Consider the following 27,915-nt stretch of genomic DNA (forward strand, 5'->3'; position numbering starts at 1 on the left):
TTAGGCACCAGATCCACTGGGAGAAACGAATATGAAGGAATCTGGACAGTTATTGGTTACAGTGGATTCAGCACATTTTAGGTGTAGGTGTCAGAGCACCTGTAATATATGTTTTGCAGCTCCTGCATGTCATCTGTGTATACCCAGTTTTGAAGTGTATAAGGCTAGTACAACCTGTAACAAGGGCGTAACTACCATAGGTGCACAGGATTTTGTAGGTCGTAAAAATAAGTCTGCCAGTTACCCAGACACAGGGTCATAGCTCTCAGCATGTTAAGTGACAGCAGAGAGGGATAAAGGAAGGGGAGTACACAGTCCACAGAGCAGACAGAGCTCAGAGGGGTGTTCCAAAGCCTTCCTGCTCACTACTTCATGTGCCATGTGACTGTGGTTGTCTTGGTATTACATGACACTGTGCAGAATTATGCATTAATTAATAGCAGCCTGAAGAAACAAACCAAGGGAAAATGGTAAATTCTTCATATATGCTGCTTTAAATGGTCACAGAGAAGCTAATAAAATGTAATGACAAATTAGTGCAAATCTCCTATAAGTCTATAATATAATAATCAAAAATGACACTGGCCTATCAACATTATACTTGCAATGCCTTGTCATTTCAATGCAGAAAAAAGTATGCAGTGGTCAAAAACAAACTAATCGTACATCATTAAATCATTAATACAAAAGCACATTTAGATATTAGATATGGGAATAATGTTGTTTCATTGAAAAACATGTTTTAACCATCATACCAACAGTAACCATTCTGCAGGTGGCAACATGACTGGTAACTTTGGCGTTGGTGGATTCATGCCATTTGGCTTTAGTGGCACCATGGCGGGAGCTGCTACATGTTTTTACGCCTTTGTTGGATTTGACTGCATTGCCACTACAGGTATATATATATATATACATTTGGGAAGGGGGCTGCATGAAATTGCATTATGGGAATTATAATGATTCATGTGACCATGTAGATATGTATGAATTAAACTCAGCCAAATTATTTTTAGGAGAGGAGGTAAAAAACCCACAGAGAGCGATACCATTGGGAATAGTCGTGTCTCTAACCATTTGTTTCCTGGCATATTTCGGAGTTTCTGCTTCTCTTACGCTCATGATGCCATATTACCTCCTGGGCTCTGAGAGTCCGCTGCCAGCTGCTTTTGAATACGTTGGTTGGAGTGTTGCCAAATACATTGTCGCTGTTGGGTCTCTCTGTGCCTTGACCACAAGGTAAGATGGTAAATACTATTATTTTTCTTAGTAATCATTGGTCACATGCTGTATAACGATGTGTAGTATTAAACTCTATATACTAACAAATCTCTGTATTGTTTAAGGAGTGCAGACTCTTCCCTATTTTATTCACTGATTGACGTTATACAATATATAATTCCTTACCTGAACTTGTGTCATGATGTGACTGTGTTGGATTTAAGTAAAAATGTGAATCTTCTCAGTTCATATTTTGTCCCTCTTTTCCCCATTACTTATGTAACCCTGTCAAAGTGTGTAACTCGGGGTTCAAAGGTTACACGTGAACCTCCTTCTCAAGCCCTGGCTAGCTGATGGGCATGGGTGTTAATGGCCAGGGGGTCCCTGCACATGCAGATATTTTGCTACAAACTCTCTTTATAAGTAGTGGGACACAGGTGATGTCACTTTGTGGTGCAGGGCAATAAAAGTAAGAATAATGTGGGCGCCAGACCATCTATATCACAAACTGAACTCTTTATTTACACTCCTCTTCCTCCAGCACGATAATCATAATGGCTGCAGCAATACAGAAATATATATACAGCGCCTTACTCTCTCCAGCACAGCTCTTAATGAGCAATATGAATATGGTTGCTACTCCTGCACACATCTTACATTGATGGTGTTGTCACAGTACATACCAGGTGTTCCTGGTTATAGTAGTTCCATAGCTACTCACAGTTCAGGCTCTGTCTGTTTCCAGTATACACACAGTCACAGTGTTGCTCTGACACTTTCTCTGTGTTACTCTAAGCTTAGGCTCTGACACTCTATCTGCAGTGTACTTTAAGCTTAGGCTCTGACACTCTGTCTGTAGTGTACTCTCAACTTGGACTCTGACACTTTATCTGCAGTGTACTCTCAGCTTGGACTCTGACACTCTATCTGCAGTGTACTCTCAGCTTGGACTCTGACCCTCTGTCTGCAGTGTATTCTAAGCTTAGGCTCTGACACTCTGTCTGTAGTGTACTCTAAGCTTAGGCTCTGACACTCTGTCTGTAGTGTACCCTCAGCTTGGACTCTGACACTCTATCTGCAGTTTACTCTAAGCTTAGGCTCTGACACTCTGTCTGTAGTGTACCCTCAACTTGGTCTCTGACACTCTATCTGCAGTGTACATCCAGCTTGGACTCTAACACTCTATCTGCAGTGTACTCTCAGCTTGGACTCTGACCCTCTGTCTGCAGTGTATTCTAAGCTTAGGCTCTGACACTCTGTCTGTAGTGTACCCTCAGCTTGGACTCTGACCCTCTGTCTGCAGTGTACTCTAAGCTTAGGCTCTGACCCTCTGTCTGCAGTGTACTCTAAGCTTAGGCTCTGACACTCTGTCTGTAGTGTACCCTCAGCTTGGACTCTGACCCTCTGTCTGCAGTGTACTCTAAGCTTAGGCTCTGACACTCTATCTGCAGTGTATGCATGCTGACACTTCCAGCAATCCCCCCTACTCTCCAGGGGTCTCTGCTCTGGGGACTCTCTCCCTATTCAGGGCACACACTACTTGCCCCTTACTGTAGTTGCTTGTGCTCCCAGGCAAGGCTGGGGAAGCCTGGGACATCCCAGGTCCCCAGCTATATCACACCACCTCTCTTCTTTCACTGTCTCCTCTGTATCTCTGTATCTCCTCCTTTCTCCTCCTTTTCTTTTGCCCACTTTTTACAACCCCTTATTCTTCTCAGTCACTAGCAGACTGGGCTGGTTGTCACCATAGCAACTGGAAACACCTAACTCGCCCTCCTGGTGACCCCTCCTGTAGTCACTGGAGTGCATGGTTTACTAAAATGCCACTAGGGGTGTTACACTTATTATAATTAAAAATGCCATAGGTCAGCATAGGGACATGTACGTACTCCTACTTTTCCACTACGCAAACTGGCTTACATCCTACTCCGCATTAACTCCATAATGTATGAATATATAAAAACTCTTTGGCACATAACATTTGGCTGTAAAGTATTAATAACTTCAACATTTATTTTCAAACAATGCTCTGAGTCACTTTTGCTAGTATAATGCAGATCTGTTCTCCTTTTGATAGCCTTTCAACGCAACATAGGTAACTAAAAAAAAAATCTTACATTAAAATAGGAGATGGAATTCTTTGTCAGACATGCAATACTGATTTCAAATGGCAGGTGGTGCTTATGTGCTATGTTACTGTGTTATTGTTACTGTGCGTGTTTTACAAGACTATTGGACAGAACGTTTAGTTTGAGCTGCTATTTTTTGTTTTCTCCATCCAGTCTAACAGTGCTGTGATTTTGAGGTTTATCTCTGACAAACTGAACCATACACAGCTTTCTCCTTCTATTATCTAAATAGGGTCTGCGTGGTTTGCTTTATACAGATATTCTAGTGCTGTATCTAAGGCTCACATCGGGATCAATTCTACAAAATGTGTTTAAGAGCTGTATTCTTGACCCCTGCCCATGACGCCTAAACAGTAAGAAAGAATAAAGCAACACATATGATTCTAAAGGAAACCTTAATTGAATAAAAGACACTCCAAACCCTTGTTCACCAGTATATTAAACATAAAATAAAACCTTGTTTTTGCTCTCTTGGTCCAGATTCTGTAAGTGTTACACAGGGCTCTAACAGTAACCTCCAGCCCTTCTATTGGTCATTGTAATTACAGATAAAATCAGGACATGCATGGTAGGTGTGGCAAGGACTGTCATGGATCTAAGATTGATAGCGGTACTATATAAAACTACAGGGGTGAATGGGTCACCCAGTGGATTCATTATGCATTGCAGCTCATCATACAGATGACAGTATGGTGCGACAACGAATTGATGTTTTGTGCAACAGAACTGTCCTTGTCAGAATTTGTACATAGTTAATGGACTCACATCTCACATCCAGTCCCTCTCACTGGCTTGTTGCCTCCTCCTACACAATATTGACAAAATATGCCCCTTCCTTACTGAGGAAGTAACTAAAACCATGGTCAACATGCTCATTATTTTCCCGCCTTGACTACTGTAACCTCCTCCTCACTGGCCTTACCCTCAACAGCCTCTCCCTTCTACAATCCGTCCTAATGCTAGACTAATCTTCCTCTCCCCTCTCTCCTCATCCACTGCCCCACTCTGTAAATCCCTTCACTGGCTCCCAATTCCTTCAAGAATTCAGTTCAAGCTGCTCACCCTCACCTACAAAGCCCTCTCTAACGCTTCCCCTTCATGCATCTCTGTCCTTGTCACACCCTAGTTCAACCACTCCACTCCACCTCTCACCATCAACTCTCTTCCCCTCTTATAACTTCCTCCAACACCTGTCTCCAAGACTTCTCCTGCTCTCCCCCCACCTATGGAACTCCGTGCCTTTCTTTCCAGAATCTACCCTATCCAACAATTCTCCAAATGTTCCATCAAAACCCACCTCTACATGCTGGCCTCTCCTACTCTCTCAAAGTCCCTCATGTGCTTTACCTCTATTTCCTCCATACCCCATAATCCACTGGTGTCCCATTTGCATCTACTGTATTTCATTACCCCTCCCTCTAGAGTGTAAGCTTATACGGGCAGGTTCCTCGCTACCCTATGTCCCATGTATGTCTACCATGTATATCCCTGATGTCATGTTTTATGCTGAAGTTTTAGCTGTTTGCTTACTCACACGCATGGAATTCGCCGCACCTGTACCCATGCTTGCTGTAATTGTTAACTCATGATTGTCCATGTATGTGTTATTGTGCTGAATTGTATTAGTGTATCAGTTGTTATGTTTGCTGTATTCATGTATGTCTGTAAGATGATGGTACTTCTGAAGACATTATTTGCAGATTCAACACACCATGAACATTTGTAATGGGGACATGCACCTAAAAATGCAGTTTTTGTTGTAAAATAAGAGCAGTTTATAGCTTTCAAGAATGCACTGCAACCTCTGTTTTATATTGTATTTATTTCACTGACTAAAAAAGATAGTTGTGATGTATTCTGTTTTATGTTATAGCCTCTTGGGGGCCATGTTCCCTATGCCACGGATTCTCTTTGCCATGGCTAGAGATGGATTACTATTCCAGCCACTGTCTCGGGTCAGCAGCCGTCACAGTCCAGTCATTGCCACAATGGTATCGGGAGTAGTAGCAGGTGCATTTTTTTATTTCCAGACTTTGAAACCTTCCAAGTTCTCTGTCTTATGAAAGATAATGAAAAGAGCATGTGCTATTCATGTATGAGTGACACAGACATTTAATATATCACAGAATTGTTATCAAAAACAATTATTTAGCATGACGTGTAAAATTAAAAATGATGAAATACCTTTTGAGTAGTCTTCTCACCTATTCACACCAATAAACCTACCAAGTATAGACTTGAAATGATCTTATCTGAATTGGTAACACCAGGCTTACTTCAACGTCTGAGAAAAAATAAGCTGTGTGCTCGGTATATCTCATAGTATATATGGTGCCAGCTGCATGGCAATATAAATGCCCATAGATGTATATAAAAAAAAAAGACAGTTGTCAGCTGTTATGATTCCTAGTGAATTCAGGACATGACAATAGCAGTAGAAAAACCAAGTGTCTTTAAGTAGGCAAGAAGAAGGATTGAGTTTGTGGAATATGCAGATTTCAGGTAGCAGAATAAACGGGTGTACTCCAATACACAATTATGAACTGGTGTGATGAATGGCAGGAATAGTCCACAGAAGCAACAGGTTCCAAGCAATGACAAATACAGTTTAAATGCAGGGACAAATATAATGAGTTACCCAATTGCCAGGGGCACGAGGCAGTCCAGGGAAGCCGACAGGCTAGCTGAGTCTAGTGACCAGGCAGAGGTCAGGGCAACAAGTGTTCAAGCAGAATCCAATAGCCAGGCAGAGGTTAGGGTCACAAGCAAATAAGCATAGTCCAGTAATCAGGCAGAGGTCAGGGCAACAGGCAAACAAGTAGGGTCTGGGAATCAGGCAGAGGGTCACAACAGGAGATCAGACAGCAGCAAAGCAAAACTGGAACAGGAATAAACAGGAGACAAGCAGCAGCCAGGTAAAAACGATGAACTGCACAGAGCACAGATTGAGGCAGGTATTAGAAACTGTGAGACAGGTGCAGTTCTAATCAGAAAAGGAGATTAACTCCTACAGGCATAGTGTAAAGTTCAGGGGCAGAACAGCAGCACCTCTGGTGGATTTGAGGTACTGCTGCCACATACAAAGTATAGGCAGAGTAGTAACATCAGCGCTTATTCTTAACACTGCATATCTGTGTGTACCTACCAAAATAAAAACATGAGGTATTAGTTCATATTTTGATCAAAACATTTAGGCCTGAATTCCAGCTTCAAGGGTACCTCATTATATGCAGGTCCTACAATGACCTATATGCTTTAAACACCATTAAAATGCAGTGAAAAAACAGATGCACTCACCTCCCAGGTATAGGGGTTTACATCTTGCAAGGGCTGGCTTGTGAGCCACACCCAAATGTGCCTTAAATAGTCTTGATGGACAGCTGCTATATATTTTATATTTTGAAACAAAACCAGAGGAAAAATAAGCCTGCGCTCAGTATGTCCCATATTATATATGGTACCAGCTGTCTCAAGTACATACATCAAGGCAAGCTCCAAATGAAGCCCCAAGAGAACATCAACTCTACATTGGCGCCATATGGGGTGTAGTAGTCTACTGAACGTTCGTAGATTTCCACTAGCAGGTTTTCCCCTATACACCGCTGATCAAAGAAATGTAGCTCTTCCATTAACATTTTAGCTCTCTCATGTAGATTAATTATTCTCTGACAATGATAATGTTTTCATTATCATTTTATATATGTGTTTCTAATCTTATTGGGAATAAAATAGTAATGAATAAATAATATTTTTCCCTATGTTTATTTCCTATGTTCCATAATGAATCAATTATACATCATACACCCTTGATGTTTGATATAACCCCCATTGTTAATAAACTCAAGTCTATACTTGGTACGTTTCTTCATTTGAATTGGTGGGGACACTGCTCATAATACAGTTCAGAATTTGGGCACCTCTGTTTGACTTTTACAGGAACTGGCAAGTAATCTCTGCCCTGTCTAAAGGGGGAGAGAGACATTTCCAGCTGTGTTTTTATTAACACCAATTATTAACTTTATCATTCTTATTTTACAACCATGTGACTGTTGTAATAGTCATACCGATATTGTACACATTCTTCTTAAACCCTTCATTGTATATTACCATAGCGCCTGTCCAGTCTACCTTCATATATCTATTACATTCAGTTTTATGTAAATAATTAACCCCTTACCTCAATGACCAGAACACTTATTAGTTTTGCTGTGTATCAGATAACTAAAAGTAATTTTGAAATGATCACTTTATGTACCCTAGTGAATTTAACATTGTCTTCCTCAAGAGAGATACAGTCTTATTATGGTAGGACTGTGCAGTAAATATCATATGTATCTATTTAAAAGCACTATATAGGCAAAAATATAAAAAGTACTTCTGATGAGCCTTTAGGATCCTGTGACAGATCCAATCTACAGCACCCTAAGCTTCCCTTTACTGGGGGAAACCACAAGGAAATCTTGTGATCAGCAGGGATGCCCAGGCTTCCCCATCTGTAGAGAGATTCTGAGTATGGGGCCGTTATAATTAATTAGAGGGCTGGGAGTAAAACCGGGCAACCATAATCAGTAATCTACGCATGTAGGTCCTAAAGGGGCTGAAGTGTATTTTGATTTTTTTTTAAAAGGATATTTTCTAAAACGGTAAAGTACAAAGTGTGATGATCTTTGGTTCCTCAGCAGTATCTAAAAAAATTGTGTAATTACTGTAGTCGAAAAGCAAGATATGTAGAGATGGTCAGGCCAATTATTCTACATCATGTTGTTACAAAACTAATTTTCATCTTGTCTAGAGTGAACTTTCCCCTGTTTAAATATTCATGGTCCTACTATCACTGTCTGGTAAAATATGAAAAATAACATGTTTCAATGAAACAATGAGAAGTGTTAGGGAGAGGTTTACGTTACTCCCATGTGACAATGTCTATGCAGAACAATAGATTTCTGGGTAATGCCATTTACATAGCAGCCATTGCATCACTGTTTTACCCACTATAGGATGACATGGGCTTGTGATGTCTTTATGGCTTAATGTGTTGACCAGAAGAACTTATCCTGCGCTGAGGAGTCTGAAGAAGGTGGAAACAGTCTGTCTGTACATGGATAGTCAGTGTTGACTCAAAGGACTGCCATGTCAATAGCATTCCCAGATGTATATTCTCCTTAATAGGAGTACTTTATTAAATAACAACACTATCTGTAATCAACAACAACCAGACATGTGTGGTCAAATTGAGCAATGATATTCTTGCTTGACTCTTGGGGTTTGCAAAAGAATTGTCCACATCTACGTTGCTACACTAGACTGATCAAACCTACAGTCTGATTGCTTACAATGTGTTGAAAGATCTAATCATGCAAATAACATAACTACAGTAGTTAGACTGTAAAATATAGTACTGGTACACATACATAAGTCTCTTTTATGTGCCTTCTGGCCTACAGCTGTCATGGCGTTCCTATTCGACCTGAAAGCCTTGGTTGATTTGATGTCAATCGGAACCCTGCTCGCCTACACCCTGGTGTCGTCTTGTGTCCTGCTGCTGAGGTACACCAATAGCAAAATTTAAAATCTGAGTGCCAGTATATATTGTACATTTTAAATCATTTATAAATTATGTTATTGGTTCATGATTTCAATAGGTACAAGATAGAGACAGAAATTACACAGACAAACAACGGAGAAAGTCACGAACATCACGATCTCGGCATACGGAAGCCACCAGTTACCAGACCAGCACATTCCTCGATACTGGTGACACGGAGTGTACTAGCATTAAGTTAGTGTCAATTACATTTTATTCAGAGAGGGAAGGTTTGGGTGAAGTGGATGTATGTGATGTCATATAATAGTGTGATATGGTTTAGCAGTCTGAAGTAGCCGCTCATTCTGCCATATTAGTTGGTGTGCCCACCATGAGTAACGAGTGTTAAGTAAATATAAGTCATTGCTGGGCACAGCTTAATCTCTATAGAGCCTGCCCACCTCTCCAATACTACTGATTTAGAATGCTGACTCAGGAGACACAGTGCCCTGTCCAGCCCCGTTATTACAATTCTAATTTTATCCAGATACTTCATGTTAGTATAAAATGGTAAAAAGTGACCCCGTAGTTGACCGGTACATTGTTTGAAAAAAGGGAAAAATGTTAAAATGGCACACAAAAAAAAAAACTCTTTGCAACCAAATGTTATATCCCAAAAAGGTTTTATGAATTTAGAAATTATAGGACTCATGTAGAGTTGGATGCATGTGGGCCCTGAAAAGATGCACATATTATAAAGCATTGTTAGCATTGTAGAGGGTGGTAATAGGGTAATCTATGGAGATTAAGATGGTGGTTGAGGAATATCATAAGCTTGTCTGAAGAGGTGGGTTTTCAGTGAACGTTTGAATGTTTGAAGACAAGAGGAAAGTCTTAGGGCTAGATTTACTAAGCTGCGGGTTTGAAAAAGTGGTGATGTTGGCTATAGCAACCAATCAGATACTAGCTTTCATTTATTAAGTACCTTCTACAAAATGATAGCTAGAATCTGATTGGTTGCTATAGGCAACATCCCCACTTTTTCAAACCCGCAGCTTAGTAAATCTAGCCCTTACTGTGCGAGGGAGGGAATTCCACAAAGTGGGTGCAGCCCGGAAAAAGTCCTGTTACCGAGAATGGGAGGATATGATGAGAGTGTAAGAGAGACACAGATCTTGTGCAGAACGGAGATGTCGAGTTGGGAGATATTTTGAGACAAGTGAGGAAATGTATGTCGGTGCAATTTTGTTGATGGCCTTGTATGTTAGTAGAAGAATTTTATATTGGATTCGTTGAAATACAGTCAACCAATGTAGAGACTGACAGAGTGGCTCAGCAGAGGAAGTACGGTTTGCAAGGAAAATCAATCTAGCCGCTTCATACAAAATAGATTGTAGGGGTTCGAGTCTGACTTTGGGAAGACCAGTAAGGAGGGAATTGCAATAATCGATGCGGGAGATAATGAGTGCATGAATTAAGGTTTTTGCGGTGTCTTGTGTGAGATATGTACGTATTCTGGAAATGTTCTCCCGAATGTCTCCCTTATATCTTCCATGTTACCCTTTTTCTTTCCCTTATCTGTTTCCTTTCTCTGTTCCAATGTGCCCCTATCTTCATTGCAGGTATCCCCCTCTCTCCCCTACCTACCTGCTCTCCCCTGAGCCTCCATTCTTCTTCTATCACTCCTCCCTTACTCCTTGATCCTATCTATCATTGTTCTGGCTCCTATTATTCCCTCTTACTGTGCCCCATTCATCACTGTGCACCCTTCATTACATTGCTGCCCCATTCACCACTGTGCACCCTTAATAACACTGGTGCCCCCTCATTCTTTACTTACCTTCTTATGACCTTCTTTTCGTCTATTTTCTTCTCTGCCTCTTCTGTCTTCTTCTCTTCCATGTTACGGCAACCTCTCTCTGCTGCTCCTCACTGACAGTGTCTGGACGTGATGATGTCACTCCCGACAGTCAGTGAGGAGGGCACCGGGCGTTGTCGGCACCTAGTATGTATTTACAGGGCCAGTGGACAAGCGTTGCCTGCAAGGAAGGGGTGTGAAGAAGTACCAGTATGTCATATCGGTACATACCGGCCCACTTCAAGCACTGGGTAGAACCATATCCACAGCCATGTATGTGACCATGATAATCCTGGAATTGAATCATTATATATATTAGTATTTTGATAAAAAAAAACACATCTTAATTATCTCCAAAAGTATTACCATTGAATGTTAATATTGTGGTGGCATTATTGGGTTGTTAAGACATGATGGGAATGCTTAATAATTCACACTGTCATTTGGTTTCCAACATAAGCACTTACAATGGTTATAATGCCAATATCCAAGAATTAGTCGTATGTGATTGATGCAAAATAAGATGGTAAAAAAATAAAAAAACAAAACCGTAACTACAGAGAAAGTTATCTACTTTCAGCCATCCTGGTCTGCATAGCAAGCGTGGTGTCTACGGCAGGATCAAAGCATGTGCTCTCCGGTAGATTTTGGTGTATTACTCCGCTTGTCCTGGCTCTCTTTGGAATAGCTGCCGCCACTCTCTTCATCTGGAAACAGCCACAGAACCAGAGTAAAGCAGCTTTCATGGTGAGTGCTAATAACCACACACATACATTGTGCTATTATCATTAGTTATATATCAGCACTTTCACTGTCATTATATCCAAATTGAATTGTGAATCATTTATATTATTAAGGGCTATGTTGACCTTTTGTAGATTTTTTTTTTTTAAAGACAAGAAAGTATGGGGGACAACGCATTGCTTTCACCTTAATATTCACCATAATGTAAGAACAGAGTACATATCTTACATGTATCGTACAATGTGTTACCTGTCCAAGGACTGAGTGTACACAAGTCTTAGACAGGTGGTGGGGCCCACTCCTCATTCCCTATTACATATGGCAACTTAGCCCACCTAGTCCAAACACGTTCACATTTTATTACACAGTTTCTACCTGTGTGAACACATCCCTTGTGCTAACAGTGTAAATCAGGGGTCAGGGAACTTTTTTTTAACCTTTTACCCCCAAATATATTTAGATACACCGACGTTACCCCCTTGATTTGAAAGGAAGGAAATCATATATTATTAATTATTGGAATTCAAAATTTTATTGAATCTAGTCAAAATTCCTTTGAAGGCTTCAACTTCAAAACTTCAGGTTTTGGAGAAATGATGTTGCTTCATTTTTGATATGAGAGCATCAATATTTGATGTCAGAGCAACTTGGATACAGTCTTCAGCGTCCAATCGATTTCTCTGCTTTGTTTTTATATAATTATTCGAGTGGAAAATCCTTGTTCGCAAAGGTAGGTTGTTGCAAAAGGCAGCAACTTTTTGACTGTCTCCTCATGTGCAATTTTGAATGCCTTTGCAGCTGTTGACACAAAAATATGACAGATCTGCTTTGTTTTCAAATGCAATACGTGCTTCATTATTGCATCGAAGCTCAAGAAGTGCCTCTGCCAACCCTTGAGGCTCTTCTGGTACAACAGCAATTTCACATTTAAAGGGACTACACTCCAACTGACAGCATGTGAATCGGCAGCATTACCCCCAGGAATTAAATTTTTACCCCATTTGGGGTCATTTACCCCTGTTCCCTGTAAATTAACTAGTGACACCCAGTTCTAGAAATTGGGCACTTCCCAAGCCATCCCTGATCTCGCTATACTTACTTTAACCAAAATATCTTTATTATATATTGCTGTATTGTTTCATCTACAAGTCTCTTTAATGTTAATGCAAATATACAAACCCCAGGGGTTAGTAAGGGAATAGAGTATTGCTAATACAACATGTTACGGCATACATAAAGCTGCCAATTAACCTACCAGTATGTTTTTGGAGTGTGGGAGGAAACCAGAGCACTCGAAGGAAACCCACGCAAACACGGGGATAACATACAAACTCCACACAGATAAGGCCATGGACGGGACTTGAACTCATGACCCCATCGCTGTGAGGCAGAAGTGCTAACCACTCAGCCACCGTGCTGCCCCATAGACAGCACATCACTTAATCGCACGCATCAGCTAAGACAAGCAGCATGCCATCCACTTAAAGGGCTATAGTATCAGCCTGGTCTCTCACTACAAGCCCATGTATATTTGGGTAGCTACTGGTGAGACAGGTCTACAGCTCCACAGCCAAGAGAAACAATGTCGGGGATAGCGGATGATCCTTATACCAATGTAACACAGGAGCAGATAACAGCAACCATAATGGATCTATACCCTGTAACTCCCCTCTAGCGTCCAACCAATCACAAGCAGCATGCAGTGTGCCAGTGTATTATTTCTCCTTTGGTATAACAGGCTGGTGTCTTGGGTGTTAATCTGACAGTGGGGTGATTTACAGTGTGGCAGTGGCACCCTACGCGATTGGTCTCCGTTATAGCGGAAACCAGCTCAGGCTGTTTAGCACTGGGGCTGGTGGAGGATTTATGGAAAAGAACATAGTGCTTTGTTTTTTTGAATAATTATATTTATTTTATTTAGTAAAAAAAAAGTAAATAAACTATGCATGGGATCAGTCTTTAAGTTATATTATTACTCTGTACCTGCAAATGGGTGTCTCTACTGAATTGCAACATGCAGGCACCGGGTCTTGTTAAAAGTACTAGATTAGACACGATCTCCACCAGCTCTGAGTTATTGCACAATTCAGGCTCCTGAAAATGCTCTCTCTCCACCTCTTTGTCTGGCTTTTGCACTGCTCCATGGGTGTCTTCTCCATAGTCCTATAGCTACTTTGCCCAGGTCTTCCCTTGTGCCTGTGCAAACTGCTGCTCCTGTGTAAATGTAGTTGTCCTTCTCCAAGGACCTTAGTGCCCTGCAGAAATAAAGGTGCACAGCAGTTTGCCTCTTTGCACTGTGAAGCCGTTGTTTTGCGCTCCATAAATTACAGCCTCTGTTCTTAAAGTGGTATCCAGACTCATACATCCACGCATCCAAAAGTGTGCCATTAACTCAATATCAGCAGCTTAAACTGTAGATGATGAAGGTGGACATAGCCTTTAATACATGTAGCTATTTAATACTATAGACGATTCATAGTATGACATTCACTCAAACTAGTTTTCGGCATAAAATATGTGGATATAGACCACTTTCTGCCATAAGTTATTGTATTGAAACACTGCTTCAATAATTGTCTTCTTTGTAGGTTCCATGTCTGCCATTTGTACCTGTGCTCAGCATCCTAGTTAATATATACTTGATGGCTCAACTGAGTGTAGACACGTGGCTTCGGTATGCCATCTGGATGGTTCTTGGTAAGTTAACCCTTCCCCATTTGCTTATAGAATTAAAAATTAAACCAAAAATTTTGCTTATCAGAAGAAACATGTATAAAGTACACTTAATTTTCAGGAAAGAAGCATCCCCTGAAAACTAGAATTTACAGGAGATCTCCAATTTATTGATTTATATTTTCTGTGGCATACACAATTCCCAATTACCTACATTGTTTCCCTTTAAAATGTTTGGAATAGGCTGATTCCAGTTGCCCCCCCAGGCTAAAATTTGCCAGCCCTCCCCTGGATCCATACTTAGGAGCCCTCTTGTTCAATAAATACTCACTGCCACTGGCAACAGCATCCAATGCTTCTTGAAGGCTAACATTAGGGGAAAAATTAATTGTAAGCAGTACAATAGCTAGCCCATTATTTGAGTTCAAAATGGGGGCGTGACTGCACGGACCAATAGCACAGACCTAGCATCTTCCTATTGGTCCATGCGCCCAGTCTCTTAAGCTGCATACACAGCATTGGCTTGTTCTTAATACAGTAGTAGAGAAGTTCCTGGGGACATCTGCCTCGGTGTGCATGCTCCACAGACACAACATACATGCATACATTAGGTGGTGAAAAGCAGCAACACGAGTCAATGGGGACTGGCAGAGCCATTTCTGCACCAGGGCCCAAACTCCTTTTCCCAGCTTCCACCATTATCAGACCAGTAGTTACAGAATTAAGTGACTTTTACAAAAATCTTCTGCATCATTCAAATCCAATTTTTTTTTTTTTTCAATCTGTGTTCAATTAGATTATTGTGTTAATTATCACTGGAATAGATTTTGGGAACACACTGATGCATTCTTCTGTGACCTATTTCCCTCACTTTCTGTTTGAATGACTGAAGGATTTGTGCAAGCATTCCGTGGGACTGTACAATTATTTTCTCCAGTTCAGAAACTACAAAAAAAATAAATTACAATTTCCCACTTGTAGCGTATTAAACAGATATATTGGTTGCAATCATAATGCATTAACTTCATTCCCATACTCTAGTGGTGCTAGTACAGAAAACAAACAATAAAGTGTAGTATTGTCTCTACAGCAATGCATAGCAGCAGATACATTGGATAAGTGTGACTACTGGTAGCCCATGCAACTATACACTTATAGTGCCCGAGTCATTAAGGAAATTAAGACAAAAAAAAAAAAAAAAAAGTGCAAATGTTCTCCAGGACAAACCATGTTACAATGCAAGGGGGTGCAAATTAGTTTGAGTTTATTGTTTTGCTATAAGTTAAACTGTTTTTTCTTGTAACACACATACTTGATAGATTTTTACACTGACATTTAAAGTTACAGCTAAGACATGCCCTATCCAAACTATAAATCTGTCCCCACATTTTAAATTTACCTCCCCCCTCCAATGCAACATGGTTTTTGCCCAGATACAAAGTTATTTTTTATGCATTACTCTCCTTAATGACTCAGGGCCTCAGAGCAGCCATATATCTTCCCCAGCACAATCCACGAAGGAGGGGCTCCATATAATGGTTTAGACATCTGACAGATGGTAAAGGCTTCAGACAGGGGCGGATCTAGACTTTGTTTAGGGGGGTGATTTTGCATAATCATGCCCCTCCTTTGCCCTGATTGGCTGCCCCGCATTAATCCCCGCCTTCCGCCCACAATTGGCCCCACCCCCTCCCAGTGTGATCACCAGCTGGGACCTAGCTTTTTGCTGCTAGGAGGGGAGGGGGGGGGGCACGAAAGCCCCGATCGCCCCCCCCCCTGGATCCGCCATTGGCTTCAGATTGGTTTCTTCATGTTCCATGCACTGTGATTGGCCCAATTCCCCAGGTTGTGCTATTTATGTAGCAAATTAGGACCAAGCTGGAGAGCTGCTGAAGTTAGGACAAATTAATTTGTCAATTTGTACTTAATGGGTGTTCTATTGACTTTATTACCTAAATATGTTTTTTTCCATACTATATTCTCTGTGCTATGTTATCTCTTGCAGGTTTCATTACATATTTTGGCTATGGTATCCACCACAGCGCTGAGAGGTTGAACAAACCGAGTACAGCGATTCATGAAATGGAGCCCACTGCTGAGCATATGGGATCTAAAGCACAGTTCTTTGATGTTCAGCTTGCTCAATAATTATGACATCAGTTAGTAAAACAGACAGCAGCGCACTTCCAGCAAAAACCTGTTTCTTATAAATAAATCATTTTATTAATCTTAAGCAATGCTTAAGATGTAATATGGGAGGGGCCACCAAAAAGCATTCCACGGGCTAAAGTTTTTTGGATTGTATTGTTCTATGTACCGACAAACATGTTGTGCTTAGCGATAAGTGTTTCATTCCGCTATCCAGGACAAGGAAGTCAAAGGGCATTTGCCCTATGGCCACAAAAGAGTGGTGAAAGTGGGGGTGTATACCATACCTCCAATTCTCCTAATGCCTTCATTGTGAAACTATCATTCCATTCCCATTACATGTTCCATATTGCAACTTCTAAATTTCTACCATGACCACTACAATTCATGAAGAATAATTTAGAGTAAGAAATTTGACAGAAAAACCATTGGTGTTAAAACCCTGCTTCAAGTTCATCATGGAAACCAAATGAAGGGTAGTGTCTTAACGGAATATAAAATGGAACATTGCTCAATAAATGGGTTTACTTTAATTGTCTAACTTAGTTTTTAATGGACTCTCTAGTTAAACATTTTCTACAAGCTCTTGACCATTCCCAAAACCATCTTGATATTGGAGATAATGGTGAATGGAAACTAGGGCACATATTTGTTACTATTCTTTTGAGCTCCTGTTTTGTGGTGTGATTTGGTTGACAAACTTCAGATATTAAGTTATTTTGTACAAAGTAATTTTACAATAGTTTGAGCCACTTTTAAGCATGGATAAACCCCATATCATGCAGATCTCACTTGCGGCTATGAACATCAAATTAAGTGGACATCTTTAAAGTGGACCACACAGTTAGTGGTCCATTACAGGTTGATTTAACACTTGTACACAGTATTGTGTTGGTAATAAACACCTTTAAAATCAGTCAGACCAGAGACCAAACATCATTCAGCAGGTCCTAAAGTTTGTTTAATGAGTTTTTAAAACCTGTTCCCCCTGTCAAACTAGCTTAGAACTACTTGTTGGACACATGTATGTGTATTAATGTCTGACAACAATCTATGGCTGTCTCTTCAGTCTGACATGGCCAATAGCAGCCGGGGGCTACAAAATGTGAATCCATTCCACTGCTGGTCTAAGCACCTTTCAGCTTTCATGAGCTGCAGTCCATCTCTTCTGCCTGATGTGACTTCCGTAGTTGAGCTCCTAGCCAAATACAGTTCAGGAAAACTAGATAGAAGCATCTCTTTAACATGCCAGAGCACGCAAATTTTTCTGGCCCATGGGAGCCAGAGTCCTGCTAAATTTATAATGAATATATATATATATATATATATATATATATATATGTCACCAATGACCTCCTCTCTGCAAAAGCCAGGGGCCACTTCTCCCTTCTCATCCTCCTTGACCTCTCTGCAGCCTTTGACACCGTTGACCACCCCCTCCTCCTTTACACCCTCCAGTCTTTCGGCCTCTCCGGCCTAGTCCTGTCCTGGTTCACCTCTTACCTTACTCACCGTTCCTTCTCTGTCACCACCTCTGGGTCTCTCTCCCCCCCATCCACCCTTCCAGTCGGGGTCTCTCAGGGCTCTGTTCTGGGACCCTTACTCTTCTCTCTATACACCTCCTCCCTGGGTGAACTCATCAGCTCCTTCGGCTTCAGCTACCACCTTTACGCTGACGACACTCAACTATACCTCTCCTGATCTCTCTCCCTCCCTCCTCTCTAGGGTGTCCGCCTGCCTCTCTGCCATCTCCTCCTGGATGTCCTCTCGATTCCTCAAACTTAACCTTGCCAAAACTGAGCTCATAGTTTTTCCTCCCTCTCATACCCCATCCCCTTCTGACCTCTCCATCACTGTCGACAACACCTCTATCTCCCCTGTGCCCCAACTTCGCTGCCTTGGTGTCATCCTCGACTCCTCTCTCTCCTTTGGCCCCCACATCCTCTCTCTTGCTAAATCCTGCCGCTTCCAGCTGCGCAACATTGCTCGCATCCGGCCCTTCCTCTCCCAAGATGCCACCAAATGCCTTATCCACTCTCTGATCATCTCCCGCCTGGACTACTGCAACATCCTCCTCACTGGCCTCCCCCACTCTCATCTCGATCCCCTTCGATCCGTCCTTAACGCTGCAGCTAGGCTTATTTTCCTCTCTCGCCGCTCCTCTTTTGTCTCCCCCCCCCCCCCCCTCTACCTAGCCCTTCACTGGCTCCCATTCCCCTTCAGAATCCTCTTTAAGCTCCTCACACTCACCTACAAGGCCCTCGCCAACTCCACTGCGCCCTACATCTCCACCCTCCTCTCTATTCATGCTCCATCCCGCCCTCTCCGTTCTGCCTCTGACCGTCGCCTCTCTTCCCCCCTTATAACCTCCTCCCACGCGCGTATCCAAGACTTCGCCCGCGCTGCCCCCCCTCCACTGGAACAAGCTCCCTCCCTCCATCAGAACTTCCCCTAATCTGTCCAGCTTCAAACGGGCCCTAAAAACCCACCTTTTTCTTAAAGCCTTTCTGTCTCCCACTTAACTTCCTACCTTATCTTCTGCCTCTGTCCCCCTACTCTCACTCTCTCCCCTGCGTCTCTGTCTGTCCACCCCTCCCCTTAGATTGTACGCTCCTCTGAGCAGGGCCATCTCTCCTCCTGTTTCCACCACTTCTAACTCTGCTCTCCAGCTACTTAGCCCTCCTCCTCGAGGGTCCTCCACCCCACGTCCACTCTCGCTCCCTCCTCCCCCCTGGGGGTCTCCCTGTCTTCCGCGCCCTCCTCCCCCTTCCCCGCCCTCTCTAGCTGTGCATTGAGCCTACTGAGTTGCTGTGTTTACTGTACTGTGCTGTCTCCCATTGTAATGTGATTTTGTTTGTCTCTGTACGGCGCTGCGGATGCCTTATGGCGCCTTATAAATAATAATAATAATAACTCACGTTTTCAAGACAGTTATGTTAAGCTGTAATCCCCTCCAACATAGTATCTAAAAGGAAAGTTAACATTGTCGGGTGACAAAGCTGATTCTGTTAAAGTTTGATACCATCTGATTCTATTAAGCAATTTATATTTTTCAGAGTTATGCGATTATTGGAGCAGCCTCTGCCCCATCACCTGACCAAGGAGTTTTCTGACAAGCAGCCATATAGTTTTACCCCAAAGGGAACTTATGGAAAGTGGTTTTATTCAGCTGTATGTTAAAGGGGTACAAAACATCCTATTAAAATAAATCTCTTGATCGCATCTTTAAATAGGTTTAGTATAAATGACTACACACACACACACCTTGTCCTGGACCCATCAATGCCTTAACACAGCCCTCTAATCAACAAGTGTAAAAAAAAACAAAAAACATTATCAGACTTAATAGGCAAAGCTTGCAAGCCAAGTCACCCAACTCAGTTTATCTGCAGCCAAACCACCATTTAACTACCATAGAATAAGTGACAAACATTACAGCAGAGTTGTGAAAGCCAGTTTATTCATTCAGTAATTTACATTGTGCTTTTTACAATGTTTATTCCTATGATGAAGCCAAAGGCCTAAAATAATACCAGTCACGAACACAACTACTCCAGCAGCACCTATTGCTCTGACCAAGTCCAAAGAAGAGTATTCTGATTGATGACCTAAACGAGAAATGAAGTTGAAACAAGCCATTTAGTAGGCTAGTTGCATGCATCTAAAGGCAGCTCATAATTTGTTAGTGTATACGTCTAGTTTATGCACACTATTCCCTATTGCACACATTGGACAGTACGATGTCGATTACCTTCCAGTTTAATTGTTTCCTTCTCAATGGGAAGAAACTTCACTGGTCCATTTGAAGTCACCATACTGGTAAGAGGCTCCAGACTATGATGTTCTGCCATTCTCCCTGAGAAGATTAGGACAATTCAATTATTAGCAGACTTTTTTTTTTTTTAGCAAACATGTACCCCCTCCTCAAAAAAAAAATAAAAAAAAAAATTGTCATGAATATACCTTCTGGAGTAGAACAAAATACTCACGCTTCTTCAGGCCACAATTGGGCATGCAGTTATCTGTGGTGGATGGGACACATACAGAAGCACTACAGTGAAGATAGACCTGTGGAAAGGTTTGTTAAAGTCAGGACATTCACTGGTTAGTTCTACACAGGAGAATTTCAGGGCAGCACAGAGTATTATTTCAGTTTACCAATCCCCCAAGTGCAAGCTTGGTGCTTGGGTCCACAAAGGTGAAGGTGTTGAGGATAAAGCGCTTGTAGTGGGTTGGGAATTGAATATTTAGTGTGGGGCCTTCAACAGAAGCCAGCCGGCTAACATAGTTGTCTCCATCAAAAGGGCATCTGAACACAAAAAGATTATACTAGTCAAAGGCACATATGCTCCAAGAGTAGTTCTAGTATAGCTTGTTCTGTTCGCTTGTTACCTATTCAACAAGATGGGCCACTGGGGATTGCTTGTGGAGTCTGCAGAGTTGGTGGCCCAACAGCTATTTAAGATCAGGACAAGGCTTGGGTCTGTTCTGTGCAGAAGCTGGACCTCCACGTAGACTGGCTCTCGAAGCACTTTGACCACAGGGTACTCATCTTTAGAATAATATGATTCATAATCCATATCTGCAGGGAAGATCAAACATCAGGCGTTCATTATGCTGACAAACGTTACAGCTAGCCAATATAACTAGAACTTCAAAAATGAAACTCAAGAACTACTTAGGAGACGTGTACATTTCTGAAGGTTTTTTTGGGGAATTACAGTACTAAGCATTTTAGTCTTAAAAGGAGACATGAATGAGCAACATAAGACTTGGACAGTATAATAAGTTTTGGAACTGTGTCTTAAAGCCCAAGAAACACAACGGTCTAACTTTTTAAAATACAATCACCTCGGGCAATCCTCATTTCTAGAAACAGAGGCCCAGATGTTGTAACAGGAAGTGGTGGCGGCAGAGTCGATACTTGAACTTGGATTGGTACAATACCTAGATGGGAATAGCTGCAACGTACAGTCACCCTGGGGAGAAAGATGTACATTGTATTAAGAACAGCAATACTAGCTTAATACTACATATGCAAGAATGACAATGTATGTTTGCTCACCTCATTGTACTATCACGTGTGATGGAAGATCCTTGCCATGTGACAATGTTCCTTACAGCTTCAATTGTATTCTCATAGATTATTGGACTACCAGACACCTGTGAAAATACATTTTACGCTATAGCATTTGCATGTTGGCATATAGTTAAAGAAACAAAATCTCAGAACAGAAAGTATTAATTCTCAGAGCTAGTCAATAGATCTATGCAAATCTCTTATTGAGCTTCATGTGCTTTTTGCAACCTTTTACTATCCATCTGTATCTGACTGTATCCATGCTAGAAAGACAATAATCTGATGTATGGTGAGCCAATAGGGGCAAGAAAGGAATCATTTACATCTTAAATAAAATTTACCTTAGGAATCCAAATACACTCTAGTTGGGAGAATACTGGTAACCAATACTAGTTATTATATTGTTTTTATTGATCTGTAAGGCACCACAGTGTCAGTAGGGAAAACAGGATGTGTATATAAAAATCAATGTAGACATGAAAATAAAAGGTAGGGAGGGGTCTGTTCACAAGAGCTCACATTCTAATTGGAAGAGTGCACAGCTGAAGTAAGGAACAAGTGTGGCTCAGAGTGGGGACTGGGATACGTTGTGATGGTAGAATACTGTGTTTAATGGTTCTTTCAGTATTTCTTAGTGAAGTGTTCTTAAGACCTTTCTGCTCACCTTACTATAACCATAGTGTTTATTGCATGGGCATACACTTAGAAATCCAGCAAGCTATCGTATGGCCCTCAGTTATTTAATGATAGTATCGCAGTGTCATCCGTTTCAATCATGACATTCTTTCAATTCCTCATTTCTAGTGTGAAGCTAATGGACTTCACTAGAAGCCGACTGCTTTAAATTACAGTAGGGCATCTCTGAAGAATGGACAAGGATTGATTGTCTGCAGACCTAAAATGGAGCTGGTCAAACAGAGCTTAGTAGCTGGATCTGCATCAGACAAGTCAAATATACTTTACATCTGGCCATTCTGCACTAGGTCACAAATTCACATGGTCAGATGTTCTTTTCCCACCAAACTAGGAACAACTAGATTTTGAACAGTGGTTTTGAGCCCATACAGTTGGCATGTGCTTGTGAACCAATTCACTGGTACGAGATGCAGGACAGTCCACCCTATGATTTTTACCTACCCGATTTCTTCCTCCACAAGACAACGGGAAACTGAAAACCACAAAGAAGTTACTCTTAGTCACCGACAACCCTTGGCAAGAAGAGTCCAAGCCAACCACATGGACAGAGTCCAGAATTAGAGATGGCACGGTCAGATCTTTAGAAACTGCAATCGCCATGTAGTTATCACTTGTGCATTGTGTAGTCACTGTAGGGAAGAGAGAAGTCTGCACTTTCACATGGGCATAAGGCTCAAATTATAACGATCCAACCCAGGATCAAGGAAGGAGCCAGATATGGAATCCTAATGTAATTATTACATTCTTGGCTATTCATGATTGCAGAATATGTCAAAATATATGACTGCACAAATCAGACCTAATCTGTCCAATAGAGATGTGAAGATAAATCGAACATAGAGATCATTGCCGCTTCTTGATTAAAAACACTTCACCAAATGAAGGACTACCCTATAAAAGGGCATTGTAGTTTAATATTCTTACTAGGAAGCAACCTGGGAGTTTGCCCATATCAAAGCTTTACATACATTCATGAGGGCAAGTATCAAGCTGAGAGTTTTCTGGCGGGTTTGAAAAGTGGAGATGGTGCCTATAGCAACCAATCAGATTCTCATTTTGTAGAATGTACTAAATAAGTGATAGCTAGAACCTGATTGGTTCGTCAAACATGCCGAAAAACTCTCAGCTTGATACATTTACCCCATGGTGTCATCTAGAGGTATCCTAATCTTTTCAGTGCAGGATAGACTATGAACAAACAAACATTTTAATTGCAACCTCCATCCTTTTCCTTGCACCAGTAATTTTATAAACTGCACACAAACTTGTATGCAACCATAACCACACAAGAGGGCAATATATAGACAGACATGTTTTACCCTTATTCCCCCTCATGTTTCCAAGCCCCCTTTTCGTCCATCCAGTCACTGCCCAGTTGCCTCTACTCAAACCTCACTACCGTCTTCCAAAGCATATTCCTGACCACATCTAAGGCCTAGACCACATAGGAGCAGTAAGCTCACATGGCAGATACATGGACAATTAGTGATGGAGCTTACTTCAGAATATGGTCAGTAGAGAAATCCATCACTTACAGGTTGGCAGCCCACTAGTTGAGATACAGTTTACGCTCTTTAGCCCTGTTTGTACTTCCCACATGAAGTTGGGCAGCAGACAGTACTTACATTTGTTTCCATAGTAACAAGGCATTGTAGAATCAGCCGGGGAGAAGCAGCAGCCAACTTCCTCACAGATGTCTTTTGATACCGGCATATTAGCACAGGATAGCCGGTCTGCTTGCTGGATAGCAGAACACACGCTTGGGCTGGGAGCATCCATGGCTATAGTATGAAGAGGGCATCATTTAGTCATGAAGCTTGTTAAAGTACAGAACAATTACATAAAAGCCATGTTGTGGACAGAAGCAGTATTCATGACATAGCAGCCTCACTAGGAGCCAGTGCCTCAGGCCCTTAGGGATTTGTAGGCTTCAGTCTCATGGATATTTGTTCAGCCCCCAAAATGGCTGCCCACACTGTAGTCAACAGGTGTACTTTAAAGGATCATAATAAAACATCAAAGCATTCATTTTCTAGAACCCCTGTAGCCCAAATGTCCAAAGCTCTGGAATGCTTAATATCTGGCTATGGCATTCATGTGAAGAATATTCTATTTAATATGTGAGAAATACATGGTAAATCAGGTAAAAACACCAATACCAGGAAACTGGAATGCTCACGTTATGTGTTAGGATAGGGATGACCAACAGGTAGTCTGGATGTGGACCTTAATTGTATCGCTTCTATTTAAATAATCCTAGACAACTGGATTGAGTCTGTTTGGACAATTAAGTGGTCGCATAAACATATGAAGACAAGCCATGGGATAACTTCATGTGTCTCATAGCTCCATTAAATAGTAGTAGTATGGCACCCTGCAAAGGCATTTTATAGGTTAAATTCTGTTCTATACAAGACTAGAGTTGGAGAACCATTCTATGGACAATTCAGATAAAGTATGAAGGCACCAAGCTTAATGGTATAAGTGATAGGCAGTGACAATTAGATTACATTACCTGCCAAAACTGGACACTTATTTTCCATCTTATATTGCTCAACCTCTCCATTTACGCTCTCTTCTAGAAGCAGAGTCATCACATAGTCTCCATCCTGTTAAGACAAAGGGACAGGAAGATACAAGAGTCTCTACATTTACCTCCAACACAAGTGTTTTTTGTGCAATTTGAGAAAGTATGAAGTTACTTACTGCAGTGGGTCCTAATAGGATGTATTGTATATCTGACAATAAGGGAAACAGGATTTAGGAAGCCACTTGTGGTCTCAGCCATTTAGGTTACACACCTCTGCCTAGGGCTAGAGCAGGCCTGGGCAAGCCAGGGCTGTCCAGGGGTTGTGAAACTACAAGTGCCAGCATACCTTGCCAGCCATCTGCTGGGAGAGCATGCTGGGGTTTGTAGTTTCACAACACCTTGAGAGCCACAGATCAGCCAGACCTGTGCTAGTGGGACACTTCCAGCTGTGGCTTATGGTGTTTAGGAGTTTCATGTGTATTTGGTCATGTACGTAGGAGGATGGTTCCTGAAATCACTTGAAGGAACTAGGTTTCTTCAGAATTAAAACAATTCAGGAAAGGGTTGTGAAATAAATATTCAATTACTTGCCATAGAAAAAAAAAAAAAAAAAAAAAAATTGGGGACCACAAATTGATCATACTACAAATCTCTATAGGTTTCATTTTTATTACACATTCGAGTCAATAGACATTTCAGACTACTAAAAGGGACATGTGATTTTGGAGTTTACCGTGTACACAGCAGTCAATAAATACAAGAGGCCAAAGCATATTTTATCTGCCGAGTGATTAGCCAGTAATGCAAGTTAAGGCGTCAGATCTAGATTTTGAACACAAGTTAGTTTATTTAGGTCTACTTTATACCCAAATGATGTACACTTTTGAAGCAAAGAACAGATCAGAGGCACAAAATATTACATTTGAATTCTAACATTGTCCTACTCGTCTTGTATCTGGGGATACTGTAACTTTGGTTTCCTGTCTTCTACAGTCAGTATTGCCTGGGAAAAATTAACGCTAACCAAGTTGTTTAACAGTACTGCCTTTAATGGCAATATTAGCCTGAGCAAGGATGTAAACGCGAGAGCAGACGAGCCTCCAGCGGTGTAGGAGGAGCGATTGCCACCCAAAGTGTTTGATGGTCGTGTTCTGCTCAACTGAATGCTCAAAAGTCTCAAGAAAAGATCCATAACAAAAGTCAAGAGAAAACCCAATGAAGCAAGGATGACTGAGGTCAGAGCATATGGAAGCTAGCTGCAGGCAAGTATTAAGATGCTCTTAATACTTAAGAGCATCACTCAGAAGTGCCAAAAAGCTTCAGGAGTGCACTTTTGAGTCTCGACTGCAGTTGAAACAACTAGGCACATATATGTAACAACTATACAGCAGAAATCAGAGTGCAAGCAAGCACCACTGCGGTTAAGTGTCAGCTCTTCCGCCACATGCTGGGTTCTACCGTGTACTGATTAGATAAAGTGATGAGACCACAGTCTATTTTAGCAGAGAACTATGCAATAAAGTGATTAGCACCATGAACTATACAATGTTTTCTTACCTCCTCAGTTACATAGCACCCATCATAAGCAGCACCAATGACCAAGGTGTCATTAAGTCTCTGTCTTACCAAGAAACCACAAGTAGATGTATTGTCAAGGCTGTGAGGCTCTCCACGGAAGTCTAAAGGGAAAATAAAAAAAATTGACAACATTAAGGGTTTTTATTAAAGAAAAGTCACATCTGGAGGTAAAGTAAGACTTGTACTATTTAATGGTAAATTTTATGATGTAGAAAACATTCCTATGTTTTGGGAGGAACCTACCATTATGGGCAGAGATTGCAGTCATGGAGAACTAACATTGCCCCCTACAGACTTCCCAACATCATTTCCTGATAATATATATTCCTGCTCTATTAGCCATACCTGCCAACTCTCCCTGAATGTCAGGGAGACTCCCTGAAATAGGGGTGATCTCCCTCACTCCCTGAAGAGTCTGGCATTCTCCCTGATGCTGAGCCAGTACAAGACACGGTTGACTTCACCATCTGTGGCATGATGACAGTTCAGAAATTGTGTCCTATGTACATGTATCAATGCCTATGGAAGTGGCCATTTCATGGAGACCAAGATTTAATCAAAGACTGACAGGTAAGATGACATGACTTCAGTAATGGAGACAGAAGTGTAAGTTAAATTGGCCAGGGATAAGTTAGTGGATACTTTTCTTTCAAGTCAGTTACCCATTCAGGTTGTAGTAGTTGAAAAAAAAATGGAGCAGAACATTACTGCATGTTAGCGTTTGTTGAACAGAGTTAATATGCTCAAGCTAAGGGGATGTGGTTTTTCTATGACACCAAGAGGTGGAGCCTAGCATTTAACCCCATCCAGGAGAAGTTATTGTGGTGCTAGTGGTGGAGGTCCTCCACACAAACAGGGAAAGCCCACACAAAATACAGGGAGAACAAGTACCACACATTTAGTGTCCTGGTCAGGATTACACCCATAGCGCCAATGCTGAGATACAGCAATACTTACCATCGCGCCAGCCAAATGTCCCTCTTTTCAAAAATATCCATCCCATAATCCCAATAGTAAACAGATATATACCTATATACTCTAGCCGCATTTGTGAACCAGACCTGAGCCAGTTATAGGAGGATAAAAAAAAAATATATATAAAAAAAAAAAAAAAAAAGTTACATAACAGCCCTCACAACAAGGCAAAGGCAATCTAGTATATTGCATTTACCTGAGCAAATCTTTTAGTCAAAACCAGAACATACACACCCAGTATAATAAACTCTGCTCTGGAGCGCAGTACTTCATTTACTAATGTAATTACCAGAGCTCAATTAATTGAAGGTGTGTTGGGTTATTTTTGAGGGAGGAGGGGGTATTGTAGAACTCCTTCAGTTAATTCAGCCTAGGTAGCCACTTACAGTAAAGGATTTTACCATGCAGTTCAGGCAAGACATGGTGCTTATTTTCCAGTCATTAATATATTAAAAAAAGAGCCAAGCTTTGGTTAGGCAGCTGAAGAGACATAGATAACTAACTACAAGAAGTCCATGACTGAAAGCCATCTCTTTCATACACTCACCTAGCACAGACAGTGAGAAAGGAACATCTTCTAATGAAGAAGGAATAGACAGTTCCATCTTTTCAGCACCACAGTGGAGGTGTGTGGACCCTTCCCACAGAGCCTGTTTATCACACATCAGCCATTGTAAGCCACAGCTCCAGACCAGCAGTACTAGTCCCAACACTGCTCTGGAACAGCCCATTTTACCAGAAGAACACCATTATCCAATC

The 27,915-nt window shown here is 41.4% G+C and overlaps 2 protein-coding genes across 4 annotated transcripts in view; one reads left to right on the forward strand and one right to left on the reverse strand.

Annotated features, from left to right (window-relative positions):
* The window catches only part of LOC142152927 (cationic amino acid transporter 2-like), a 35,001-nt gene extending 18,171 nt beyond the window's left edge, over nucleotides 1–16,830 (forward strand). For both annotated transcript variants that reach the window (XM_075210078.1, XM_075210079.1), the window contains 8 exons: nucleotides 762–898; nucleotides 1,017–1,239; nucleotides 5,224–5,360; nucleotides 8,795–8,897; nucleotides 8,993–9,129; nucleotides 11,313–11,479; nucleotides 14,065–14,173; nucleotides 16,155–16,830. In XM_075210078.1, coding sequence (XP_075066179.1) covers nucleotides 762–898; nucleotides 1,017–1,239; nucleotides 5,224–5,360; nucleotides 8,795–8,897; nucleotides 8,993–9,129; nucleotides 11,313–11,479; nucleotides 14,065–14,173; nucleotides 16,155–16,297 — 1,156 coding nt within the window. In that variant the 3' untranslated portion in view covers nucleotides 16,298–16,830. The remainder of the gene's footprint in view (nucleotides 1–761; nucleotides 899–1,016; nucleotides 1,240–5,223; nucleotides 5,361–8,794; nucleotides 8,898–8,992; nucleotides 9,130–11,312; nucleotides 11,480–14,064; nucleotides 14,174–16,154) is intronic.
* A 2,910-nt stretch (nucleotides 16,831–19,740) lies between these two features.
* LOC142152936 (zona pellucida sperm-binding protein 4-like) lies at nucleotides 19,741–27,890 on the reverse strand. 2 transcript variants are annotated; one of them, XR_012691414.1, is made up of 12 exons: nucleotides 27,704–27,890; nucleotides 26,161–26,282; nucleotides 24,589–24,682; nucleotides 23,699–23,854; nucleotides 22,515–22,702; nucleotides 21,363–21,460; nucleotides 21,149–21,276; nucleotides 20,690–20,879; nucleotides 20,456–20,606; nucleotides 20,261–20,365; nucleotides 20,049–20,153; nucleotides 19,741–19,905 (listed from the first exon to the last, which is right to left on the reverse strand). XR_012691414.1 is itself a non-coding variant. In XM_075210089.1 (12 exons), the coding sequence occupies exons 1-12, from the start codon at nucleotides 27,885–27,887 to the stop codon at nucleotides 19,763–19,765; spliced, it is 1,638 nt and encodes a 545-aa protein (XP_075066190.1). In that variant the 5' UTR covers nucleotides 27,888–27,890; the 3' UTR covers nucleotides 19,741–19,762. The 2 variants fall into 2 exon arrangements, 1 of the variants encoding a protein (XP_075066190.1); XM_075210089.1 differs by having other exon boundaries at nucleotides 20,287–20,365.
* Between the last annotated feature and the right edge of the window lie 25 nt (nucleotides 27,891–27,915).

This window comes from Mixophyes fleayi, chromosome 4 (genome assembly GCF_038048845.1).
Source record: "Mixophyes fleayi isolate aMixFle1 chromosome 4, aMixFle1.hap1, whole genome shotgun sequence".
Lineage (NCBI taxonomy): Eukaryota > Metazoa > Chordata > Amphibia > Anura > Limnodynastidae > Mixophyes > Mixophyes fleayi.